At 34.3% G+C, this 13,097-nt stretch overlaps 1 protein-coding gene across 1 annotated transcript; it reads left to right on the plus strand.

Moving 5' to 3' along the window:
• Nucleotides 1-7,986: 7,986 nt before the first annotated feature.
• Nucleotides 7,987-9,866, plus strand: K460DRAFT_55086 (uncharacterized protein). The gene is made up of 4 exons (XM_040938509.1): nt 7,987-8,172; nt 8,228-8,266; nt 8,314-9,465; nt 9,550-9,866. Exons 1-4 carry the CDS (start codon nt 8,122-8,124, stop codon nt 9,736-9,738), a joined length of 1,431 nt encoding a protein of 476 aa, XP_040789764.1. The 5' UTR covers nt 7,987-8,121; the 3' UTR covers nt 9,739-9,866.
• Nucleotides 9,867-13,097: the final 3,231 nt, after the last annotated feature.

A 13,097-nucleotide genomic window follows, 5' to 3' on the forward strand; every position in this document is an offset into this window, starting at 1 on the left:
TTATATTTTTAGTTTAAAAGCTTAAAAGTTTTAAAAGTATATAAAATATGCTAAAATAAAATACTTACTTTATTTTTATATAGCTAACTTTTAATATTACTAAAAAAATTTACTTTATTTTTTACTTTTATTTAAAGCTTTATATGAAGTGTCTACTATAATAATATAAATACTACTTATTATTTATACCTAAAAAATTTTATTTTATTTTTAAATATTCTAAGTTTTTTTTTTTTGCCTTTTAGCTATTTTAAAAATATATACTAATTTATTTATATTTTAAGCATTTACCCTTTATATAAAGCCCTATATCTATAAAATTAATATAATTTAGCTATCCCGCGAAGACGGGACCTAATATATTATTAATAGCTTATATTATTAGTATTTTTACTGTGTATTGCGTACTTTTATTTTTAGAATTGCTAAGTAATAAACTTCTAACTTTTAATAATATAACTTTAATTGCTAAAACTTAGCTTTTTTAATAATTTCTAAGTATATATTTAAATATTTAGCGTAATATTAAACTGCTAAATAGCTAACTAATACTAAGCCTTTAAGTAATAATAGTAATAGTAAAGTAGTAATAGCAACGCAAATAGCAACGCAAATAATAATAATAATAATAATTTTTCTTGCAACGCTAGCCTTAATGCTTAGCTACTTTTTTGCTTTTTTTTTTTACTAGCACTATTTTTTTTTTATTGCATACCCAGCTTAATTGCTTGCTTTTTTTAGGGTTTCTGTTTTATTTAAGCATTTATACAATTTTTACAGCTATAAAAAACTATTATTTCTAGTTATTAAATTGCTAGTAACTGCAGCAGCGCAAGAATAATACTTAATATAATTAAATAAGCTTTTTATTTTAAAGTACTAAATAGAAGGCTTTAAGCTTATTTTGCTAATTAGTAATAAAAGATTTTTAACTTATAGTTAGGCTGCAGTAAAAAGTCTATATTTAGCAGCTAATAATAAATATAGCTAATATATCTAATTTTTTCTAGCGGAGCTTTTTGCTAAAAGAATCTAAGTTTTAAAAAAAAAATTAATTAAAAATAAAGTGCTTTAGTATGCTAAAAAGCCTAATATTTAAGCTTTTAAAAATTTATTTAAGCTTACTAAAATACTTAAATACTTATTAGTATTAGTTTAAAGTGCTAGTTTTATATAAAAAGCTATACTACTAAGCACTTTTTATAAATATTAATAAAATAATAAAGCAAAAAGTAAAGTTAAAAAAATTATTAATAAGCATTATATAAACTTTTTTAGTAGCTATTGCAGTTTATAGATTAATAATTAATATAGCTTACTGCAAAATAATTATATAAAAAAAAGCATTTTTTTATATATATATTATACATTTAAAACTGCTATTTGCGGCTTCTTACTATAAACTATCGCGTTTTATTAAAAATTATAGTTTATAATTTTAAAAAATTTTTGCAAGTTAACTTATTAAACTAAAGTTTTAATTAATATTTTATATACTGTTACTAATTAAGTTATTTACTTTTATTTAAAAAAATATTAGTTAAGGCGCAAGCTTATAACTAAATTAAATTCCTAATTTTAGGCTAAATATTTATTTATAATTTAATAATAATAGTCTGTAAAGCTTAAAAACTTAATTAAATACTTTATTTTAGTTTAATTTAACCCGCCTAGCATTGCCTAAATAAGTTAGTTACTATTAAAAGTTAATAATTATATTACTATAATTTTTAAATAATAATATATTAGGTCTGCTACCCGCGAAGACGGGACCTAATATATTATTAATAGCTTATATTATTAGTATTTTTACTATATATTGCGTACTTTTATTTTTAGAATTGCTAAGTAACAAACTTCTAACCCTTAACAATATAACTTTAACTGCTAAAGCGCTGTCTTTTTTAACAGCTTTTAAGCATATATCCGAATATCTAGCATAATATTAAACTGCTAAGTAGCTAACTAATACTAGGCCTTTAGGCAATAATAGCAACGCTAACAATAACAATAACAATAATAATAATAATAACTTTTCCTATAATATTAGCTTAAATACTTAACTACTTTCTTGCTCTTTTCTTTTACCTGCGCAAGCTATTGTCTGTAGTATATTTAAATTATTATTGCTTACTTTTCTGCTCTATTGCTTGCTTTACTACTTATATCTACTTACACACTAAGTTAACTATTTTAAGAAGCTGCATCTTCTAATTATTGTACTACTAGTAACTATAGTTTTTAAAAAACTTTTTTTAATACGCTGCAAGCCTTGCGTTACTCTTAATATCTTTTATAAACTATAAAAGCTTATTTCTTTAGTTTTTAATAAAGGCAGCCTAGTTGCGGCTAAAATTAAAGTTTTGTATTATTATATAGCAGCTAACTGTAGAAAGAGTTGCATATTGCTACTGCCTAGTTATAACTAGCTTATTATAAAAAAATGCTAGAAGGTTAAAATTAACTAGGCAGGGTAAAAAAAGCCTGCTATAAAAAAGAAAGTTAACTTTAAAATATCTGCATACCTTCCTATAGTATTAGTAGTTACTATTTACTAGCTTAAAATAGTTAAAGAGTAGCAACTTGTACTAAGCAACTATTAATAGCTTGCAGCTAGTATTACTAGCTATAATAGCAATTTGCGGGCCTGCATGCACAAATTTATTTATTAGCATTATATTATTTATATTTAATATAGAAATAGAAGTAGAAAATAAGAAACTTAAAAGTTAAAATAAAAATAAGTTTTAATTTATAAAATAAATGCATAAATGTATACTTTGCTGCCTACGCGTTTAAACTTTTACTACTTAAACTTTTAACTTCCTGCTTACATACGACTATAGGACGCGCAACAATACAACTATATAATAAGCAATAATATATAATTATAAGCCTTAACTGCAAGCTCTACCCTGCGTGCTTTATAGAAACTACGTCTATTACGCAAGCTATTACTAATTATAAAAAAGTATTAGCTATTAAAGCGCAAACTTACTACTAAATTAAAGCTTATTTAAATTTTAGTCTAAGGATTTATCCGTGCTTTAATAATAGTCTATAATTAAAACTTAAAGCTGCCTAGCAATGCCTAAACAACTTAGTTACTATTAGGGAATCTATAGTTCTATTGCTATAATTTTTAGATAATAACGTATTAAGGCTGCTAATAGCGATTGTTAAAAGTCTCTTAATAATCTATTTAGCTAACTTAGTATTGTGTAAACTTTACTGCCTTAATACTATATTAAAGTGCTGGGTATAGTACCTAAACTGTAATTTTTATACTAATTTCTCTTACTGCGTGGTATAATCCGCTCTAGCGTCGACTTTACTTTTAATTATAGAAATATTAGGTCTGCTAATAGTAATTGTTAAAGTCTCTTAATAATCTATTTAGCTAGCCTAGTATTATATAAATTTTACTGCTTTAATACTGTATTATAGTGCTAAGTATAGTACTTAAACTATAGTTTTATACTAACTTCTCTTACTACGTTGTATAATCCGCTCTTGCGTTAACTTTACTTTTATTTATAGAAATAAGCTTTTCTAATTTATATTAAAAATATTTAAATATTATTTACTGCCTATTAAAGTAACTATAAATTAACAGCTATAGCAAGGGCAAAGAGGCTCTCTAAAGTTAGTTACAAAAAATTAAGCTGCAAAAATTTGGATTTTTACCTAGGTAGGTAACTAAATTTGGCAAAAAAGAAGAAAAAATACAGCTTTTATTATTAGAAACTGCAGGATTTGAACTCAGTTTACTGCATATAATTCAGATATAATTCGGGTATAACTTAGATATAATTCGGATTTAATTAGACAATTTATTAAACTTAGCTATATAGTTAACTAAATTATTAAGGTTTTTAGAGCCGTAGAAGCTTTTCCTTAATAGGCTATAATATTTGAATTTAACTACAATTGTATAGCTGCAACAGCAGCTCAAGCCTCTATTTAAAAAAAAAAAAAGTAACTATAAAAAAATTTAATTTAATTTTATTATATTTATATATTTACTTTTTTATTATTAAAGTAACTATTAAAATTATTATTATTTTTTTAGAAAACTTTAGATACTTTAAAACTTTTTCTACTAAATATTAATAATACTAAAAAATAATTTAAATTAAAAATATAAAAGTTAGTATACTTGCAGACTATAATTATAATTTAGCTATTTATTTATATATTAGAATTCTTAAGCATATTATTTATAAAAGCTAATAAAAAACTTATTTTTATTTATTTTACTTTTTTCTAACTAAGTATATAAATTTTTTTATTATATAAATAAAAAATATTAGTACTTTTAAGCTTTTGCTTTTAAAATATTAATACTACTTTAATATTATATTTTATTTTTTTTATATTAATAATAGAAATAAGTACTATTTTTTTTTATTTTAATATTTTAAGTACTATAAAAAATAGTATAATATCTGCTAGTATAAGCTTAATATTTAAAACTAACAGTAGGTAAAGCTTATATATATACTATTTATATTTTTTAAGCTAAAATAAAAATAAGCATTTAAAGCTATATTTTTAATTTTTTTAATTTTTAAATATAAAAACTGTAATATATTTTTTATAATAAATATAAAATAGCTATAAAAAACTACTCTAATAGCAAATAATATAAGAGTTAGAAGTATAAGCAATTATTCTTAAAATATTTAATATTTTTAAAAAATTTTACTAGTTTTTTTAATTTTTTTAAAAAGCTTTAAAAAAAATACAAGCTTATTTATATTAAAATTAAAATTTTAGTTTTTAAAGATATGCAGTACTTAAAAATTATATAAAAAAATAATTATAATTTTAACTATTTTTATTTTTAATATATTTTATATATATTAAGCCTTTTTTTAAAAATTATTATTTATTTTAAATTATAGAATAAATACTTTTACTTATCCGGCCCGAGCCGCTTGTGTAAACTAAATTTTATATTAATTATTTATATTTTCTTTATAGGAAACTTTATTAATTATTACTAATTAAGTAAACTAATAATAATAAGCACTAACTAACTAACTATAATAACAACAATAACGGCAATAATAATAGCAGCTATAATGCAATACAACAGTTTTTTTTACTTTTTTAATAATAATAGTACTGCTCTTACCTGTTTTAAATAGCTAGCTCTAGTATAACTAAGTATAATACTATTACTATTTAAGCTTTGCTTGCCTTTTTTTAAAAGCAAGCATAAAACTTAGTTTTATTTTTATTTATTTTTTTTTTTTATTTGCAAGCTTACTAAGAGTATTTTTTTTATAAAAAAGCTTTTATTATTACTATTATAATAGTATTGCTATCGACAGCTACGGCGAGGGCAAAAAGGCTCTCTAAAGTTAGTTACAAAAAATTAAGCTGCAAAAATTTGGATTTTTACCTAAGTAGGTAACCAAATTTGGCAAAAAAAGAAGAAAAATACAGCTTTTATTGTTAGAAACTGCAGGATTTGAACTTAGTTTACTGCATATAATTCAGATATAATTAGGATATAACTCGGGTATAACTTAGGTTTATTCTAATATAATTTAGATTTAATTAGACAATTATTAAACTTGGCTATATAGTTAACTGAATTATTAAGGTTTTTAGAGCTGTAGAAGCTTTTCTTTAATAGGCTACAATATTCGAATTTAACTACAATTGTATAGCTGCAACAGCAGCTTAGGCCTCTATTTTAAAAAAAAAAAAAAAAAAAAAAATAGTATTGCTAAAAGTAGCATGCTTAAATACTAAATAGGCAAATATATAAATAGAAATAGCTTTTGTACTATTTATATAGGCTTTTAGCTTACTATAAGCAGCAATAATTTAAATATTAGTAATACTAAATTACTTAAAATAGCGCCTTCTAAACTATAGTAGCAGTATATAGAGGTTATTAAAAGCAGAGTATAATTTAGTAATTTATAAAATAATAAATTTAATAGTACTAGTACTAGTATTAATAGTAGTTTAGAAAATTATAGGGTACAGGTAATAAGATAGCTTATTTAAAATAAAAATATAGTAGTTATTAAAAATAAATATTATTTTACAGTTAACAATAAATAATAAATAGTAGTAGTAGTAGTAGTAGTAAATAAAAATAATAAATAAAAGATATAAATAATATTTTTTAGACAAAGTAGCTACCTGCTTAAAGAGTTGTAGCCTTTTAAAAAGTATTTTAAAAAGCTTAATAATAATAATAATAATAATAATTTATAGTTATATTTTTACTAAGCTTAGCTTAAGGCGGGGTTAGTAGTACTTTTAATAAAGCTAAATTATTAAAAAATAAAAGCTAGTTTTTAGAGTAGTATTAGTATACTAAGCTTTTAGCTAGGCTGTTATACTTACTAAGCTTAAGTATTAATTACCTGTAATAAATAAAACTAGCGTTTTTATATATACTTATATTTTATTATACTTTTTGTATTTTTTTTTTTACTAGTAGAGGGGATTTACTAGTTTAGACTATTTGTGTTTATTTTGTAATACTCTATCTTATTGTCTATATAAAATTCTATAAAAAAAAAATACTTTTACTTATTTTTACACTTTTATTATTTTTAAAGTTCTTAGTATAAAATTATATAATAAAAAAATAATTTATTTTTAAAAATTATATAGCACGCTAGTACTTATTTAAAACTAGCTTTTTACTAGTAAGCATAAAAAGGCGCAGCTAGAGTTTTACCTTTGCCCTTTTAATTCTGTATATATATTGTACACTGTGTCGGGAATCGTATTATAGCTAACCTATTAGCGTTAGGCTACTCCTCTAACAAGCTTTTCTAAATTAATCTATAAGTAGGTATTAGTAGGTTATATAACAGAGTAATAATTAACAGACCTATAAAACAGGGAGATCTGACGTATAGAGAGCCTGTATTCTGACGTTCTGTATTTTGACTGGCCGGCTATAGTACAATTCCCAACACGGTGTATATGTGGTCGTCTCTGTGAGGTCAGTCAACTGCCAAGACGACTCCTCCGATTATGACCGCACATATTGCACGATAGAGTGTGCATGATTCCTATGATACCACGTAACATAGAACTCTTCTGCGTTTACTACCTCAATGTGAGATGTACTGTAGGGTTATCCAAGCACAAATTGTCGGAGATCAAAGATAATGCTCATTATTTTATGCACGGCAATTTCCGAAACCGAGGCCTCCTTCCTGGCTAATCACTTCTCAATGCAGACTCGCCTAAACTATAGCTATGCATGCGCGGCGATCTATCGAGCATGCACGTGTACTGTTGATCATATTGTTTCCCGCGGCTACATTTTCGCTCACCGCTACATCAAGAGTATGTTCCGGGCTTGCCGGTAGGCCTACCATACGATAAGGAAAAGAAGACCCGTTTAATTCCTGTTGGCGCAACTATGAATCATTGGCATCGAATCACTACTGGATGGAAAAAATGCCGAACCTCGCGTAGAGTTGGAACGGTTTTAGTGCTTCTCATCAATTGCAAACTCAGCCGACAACTCAGCAATTGAGCCATTTTCGTCGCAGGTGACGGAGTGGAACCACAGGAATGGCTCTTTTCTCGGATCTTCTTACTCTAATTAGAAAAATCAAGTGATAGATCAGACATCAGCAGTTGACAACTCAGCGGTCGAGCCATTCTCTCTCACAGATGGCGGAGTGAAACCCACAGAAATGGCCGTTTGCTCGGGATATGTTTACTCTAGACGAATCATACAACATCTGTTGTGAAGGTGACGTGTCAGGAAGAAAATGAGCCGGAGCGGAGACCATTACCGAAGATCTCAAGAACTCATCGTCCCTGAGGCAAAAGAGCAGTGGGAAACGAAGGCTCATATGGAATCACTCTGATATATCCACGTTGTTGTTTAAGACCATGTTCTTAATCCCTGAATTCCAGGAGCCCAGATCGTAACATTACCTTCACGACTTACTAGGAGCTCTAGCAGGCTTTTTGACCCTTTCTTTTCTCCTCAAATTTCGAACAGCCGCTCCGTAACAGCTAGAGATGATTCACTCGTCCTGGCGACCCGATATACCTACATTCGATCAATTTATGCTATAGCGTGTTCTCCTCCACACTCCTTCCTTTTCATGTCATATCACAATGATTCAGAGAAGGAGTAGCGCTGCAACGAAGACACCTGCTGCTAAAAAGGTAATACCGCACAATCCCTTATTTTCCAGCGTTGGCTAACATGTCCATAATATAGAAATCCAAACGGAAGAACAAACGGCAGACTCTTGCGCTGGTATGTCTTCATCACTCTGTACTGTTCCTGTCTAACATCAATACTAGGGGGGTCCCCAAAAAAGCACCCTTCATACTGCTGTAGACAATCGGCCGAGCCTTCCGTCCCTTGCGCAACTAAACAATGAAGGATCAAATATTTCCGCACTGGAGGATGGCCAATGTCTCGCATGGTCAGCCAACCTCAAATTCGTTCCAGAGCGAATGGGAAATCTTCATGCTTGCGTTCAAGGATTGAAGAGGCGCCCCGACATCATTGCAATTCAAGACCCCCCACTCGATTTCCCTTTCATCGCATTCCCTGGGTATTCGCGTTGGTACCGCGCAGATGATGAGAAGAAAAAGGAGGTGACCGAGGAGGACAAATCGACATACCGCCCGTACCGATTTCGGTATAGTCGCGACCCGATACCCGAGAAGAAAGAACCCACAAAGTTGGCTAAGGTCGCTTTCCTGATCCATGAAGCCCTCAATGGTTGGAGTGTCAGTCAACCAGAGGACGAAAACCGTGGCATTGTAGCTACACTACACCTCGAAACACGAGACGGCAGCTCGATCGCGTTCCACAATGTTTATAACCACGAGAAGAGATTAGATGTTGAAGCTCTCACCGAGCCCTGTCTGGATGAAACCAAAGCACACGTATTACTCGGAGACTTCAATCTACACCATCCACTGTGGGGCGGAGGTCAACTGAAGAGGCGCAACATTGAGGCGAAGGCTAAGTTACTTGTCGAGAAGGTGAACGATGTCAATATGATATGTCTCAACGAACCAGGTATCGTTACCTTTTCACGTGGCACGCAATCCGGAGGTAAGGATACAAGCGTGGTGGATCTAGTCTTCGTAAGTGAAGTCATTACTGATCAGGTGCAATACAAACTTCTCGACAAGGTTAAGGGTTTCGAATCTGACCATCGCATTTCTACGGTGGCCATCAATCTCAAAATGGAGAGAAAGACTGGAATCCGCTACGTCTGGCGTCTCACTCCGGAGAAAAAATTCCAGAAACTAGTTGCGAAAGAGTTGGAAAAAATCGACCTCCCGCACCTCCCTGACGAGCATCGCACAGTCGAAATACTGGATGCTGTTATTAACAAGGTTCTGGTGCCTGCCATCCAGGAATTCGTCCCCGTCGTTCAAGTCTACGAGCCCGAGGTGAAGGTTAATGTCCAACCTTCCTATAGTACCGATCGCACCGTACGTACTAAGAAGTGGCGCCAGGCCGTCAAAATTATGGCTAGGAGCCGTCGAGGCATTTTTCACTTGGCTAAACGGGCCCAGAAATGGGGTATGCCCAAGAGACTGGCTTATACTCCAGACTTTCAATATTTGACCAATACCTACCGATCCAACTCGGACAAGGCCGACTGTTTTGTGATGGCCACGTGGACCAAAGCTAGGAAGAAGTCCCTGCCTCGGAAATCAGTACCCACGGCCAGCCCGGATGACGAAACAAGTACCGTAGGTTGACCCTGTTTTCCTCGACGACTTCATGTGGGCTAACTTAATGTAGGATACGGATGATCAACAGAACTCCTGGTTCTCTACGAATATACCTCCTCTCTCCGCCACCAAACCCGATTTTCCTCTTCCCGCTCTCGATCCTACAAGGCCACAACACTACTCTCCAGACCTCTTCACGATAGAAGAGGTTAATCAGCTGTTGAGCGACCTACCGAGTCACAAAGCATTTGGAATTGATGGAGTTCCTTACGAGGCTCTCAAAATGTGCCGAGAGGTTCTCGCACCATACATGTTGTACATCTTCAACGCTTTGATTAGGCTGCGCCTTCATCCCGGCCATTTCAAGGACACCATCACACTAGTCATCAAGAAGTTGGGAAAGTCACCGGAACTCCCTAACTCGTATCGACCTATTGCAATATTGAATTGCTTTGGAAAGGCATATGAACGATTGATTACTGATCGCCTCAAGGCCGTTGTCATGGAGCACGATCTTCTTCCTTCCACCCAATTTGGCGCCCCTGGCCGAAGCACGACTCTAGCTTTGGAGCACGTTGTTAACACCATCCATGGAGGTTGGCTACGCAACAAGAAAGTCACTCTCCTTGGTCTTGACCTTAGCGGCGCCTATGACCACATCGACCGCACCCAGTTGTTAGAGCGTTTAATATCAAAAGGTATCCCTGACTGGCTCGTCAAAGTTGTATGGTCATTCCTATCGGATCGCCGCACGTTCATAAATATGCCTGGATACGAGGGCGGTGAGTACTGGATCGATGTCGGCATCCCGCAAGGCAGTCCGCTGTCACCCCTCCTGTTTCTGTTCTATGCGGCTCCAATTCTCACGGACTTCCTTGGACAGTATGCCAGCCACGAAGTCATGATGTTTTCCTTTGTGGATGATACATACATCCTCATTGCAACCGACTCATATTCCGAAAACTGTGAAAAGGCGACCCGCATTCACGAAAAGCTTGACACATGGGCCCAGGCAAACAACCTTCACTTTTCGCCAACGAAATACCACGTCATGCACTTTGTGCGGCCCTACGAAAAGAAATCAGATGATACGATCGACTTGCTGCCCGACATCCCAGAGTTCCGCAATATAACAGTTAAAGAGAAGGAAAAGATTCTTCCTGATACCCTAGTAATTCTTGGGATCAGATTCGACAAGCGTCTGACATGGCTTCCCCATGTCCAAGAGGTAAGCATGTCTGCTAAGTCTTCATCTCCTACTAACCTAGTCGTAGATTCGAACCAAGATACAAAAACATCTAGGCACCTTTTCCCGATTTAATGGATCGACTTGGGGTGCCGACTTCGTTCAACGACGCCGGCTATATCACGGCAAGATCCTTGCGACAATTTCATACGCTGCAGCTGCCTGGTTTATTCATGATCCAACTCGAACGCCAGAAGAAGGCAGGCTGAGATTCGGCCTAAGTCAAAAAACTCTGGAAGTACTGGAATCATTACAAGCTGAGATTCTGCTGGCTCTAACCCGAGCATGGAAGAGAACAGCTCGCGAAATCATGGAGAACGAGATGCATGTCTTGCCTATTGTATTGAAGCTGCACGAGCTTGCCATGAGTCATCGATGCCAGCAGTTCAATTCCCCGGAATACAAGAAGATGGAGTTGATGAGGCAGAACGGCAATATCAGGCAGCGGATCAAGAATAAACATCCATACCATCAGCTCCGCATGCTTGCCGAAAACCATCTGCAGTGGATTTACAGAAGGGAGCAGCGGTGCTACGATGTCGAGACCTTCGAGAGGCTATGGTCTTCGCCTAAAAAACGGAAGATATGGATCAAGGAATGCACGGCACAGAACGCAATGAACCAGGCATGTTTTGTTTGGGAGCTTTACCAGCGCAATCGTGCTTTTGATGGAAAGATATTCCATATCGCTCACGAAGGTTCCTTCATCGACCACACTCTTATCTTTTACTACCAATTGGACCCTGTACAGAGCACGATGTTGATCGGGATGAGGACCGGCAACCTTGGACTGAACACCAACACGCTATACCGATATAGCACGGGGATTACGGATCCAAAATGTCCGCTATGTAAACAGCATTTGCACACAGCCGAACACCTTTTGTGCCACTGCAAAGCGCTATCCATGGAGCGGACTTATCTGCGGGAAGCGGCCCGTCACAACAACTTCCGTGCCTTTGTGACCGTGGACAGCGAGCTTGCCACGGCATGGGCTATTCGCTACTTTGGCCTCGACCAATTCAAGAACGTCAAGGACAAGAAGAAGTATTGTTTCCCTCGTAAGCGCACTCATACGTTCTCTGGGGAACTTGTATAGTAGTTGGGATGTTCGTAGCAGTGTCAATACCAAATATTTCTCTCTAGTCCGGCCCGAGCCGCTCGTGTAAACCAAATTTCGTGTTAATCATTCGTGTTCTCCCTACGGGAAACTTCATTGATTATTACTGACTAGGTAAATTGGTAAGTTGCTCTTGGAGATATGGTATATAGTATACGGCTGACTACGAGTCCAGACAATAACAGGCACCGACCGACCGACCACAACGACGACGACAACGGCAACGACAACGGCAGGTACGCTTCTGTCGCGATCAGAATCAATGCCAGCCTATTGACGTATTTCAGCCACGATGCAACACGACAGTCTTCCCGCAAGTTCCCCACCTCATGTAGTGATGCATGTTACGACATGAATGCTGACATGTTCTGATTTCTGAACAGCACCTCTCGTAAGTTACCAGGCATACCCTATTCCTGCTCGCAATATGACGGTTTTGCGATATTAGAGCTAACACATGGTTCGATACCCAGCGACGATGACAGCACCGCTGTAAGTCTACGACCGACTTGGTGGCCCAACACATGCGAGTTGCGGCTGACAGCGCCTAGCCTACCCGTCCCGAATAGCCAGCTCCGGTATGACCGAGTACAACACCATCGCCATCCAAGCCCTGCTTGCGTACGTTGCCGGCAATCTGCTAGGTGTCTTAGGTACTAATATCATTAGCTCTCCCCAAAGGCAAGCATGAAACTCAGCCTCATCCTTGTCCATTTCTTCTTTCTTATTTGCGAGCTTACTAAGAGCGTTTCCCTGTAAAGAGGCTCTTATTGTTACTACCGCGGTAGCGTTGCCGAAGGTAGCATGCCTAAGCACTGAGTAGGCAAACATGTAGATAGGTAAGTTTAGTTACAAGAGAGAAACAAAGCTAAAGTAATAACAATACGCGCAGAGATGGCTTCCGTGCTGTTTATGTAGGCCTTCAGCTTGCCGTAAGCAGCGATAACCCGGATGTTGGTAATGCCAAATTGCTCGAGATAGCGCCCTCCAAACTGTGGCAGCAGTGTGTGGAGGTTGTCA

The sequence above is a fragment of the Cucurbitaria berberidis genome, assembly GCF_010015615.1.
Source record: "Cucurbitaria berberidis CBS 394.84 unplaced genomic scaffold K460scaffold_2, whole genome shotgun sequence".
NCBI lineage: Eukaryota > Fungi > Ascomycota > Dothideomycetes > Pleosporales > Cucurbitariaceae > Cucurbitaria > Cucurbitaria berberidis.

Excerpts from the sequence above, each read along its gene's own strand:
- K460DRAFT_55086 (XM_040938509.1), top strand. The coding sequence starts at position 8,122 with ATGATTCAGAGAAGGAGTAGCGCTGCAACGAAGACACCTGCTGCTAAA. Across the intron at positions 8,173-8,227 it reads AGACACCTGCTGCTAAAAAG|AAATCCAAACGGAAGAACAA; the intron begins GTAATACCGCAC and ends TCCATAATATAG. Across the intron at positions 9,466-9,549 it reads CCTATAGTACCGATCGCACC|AAATGGGGTATGCCCAAGAG; the intron begins GTACGTACTAAG and ends AAACGGGCCCAG.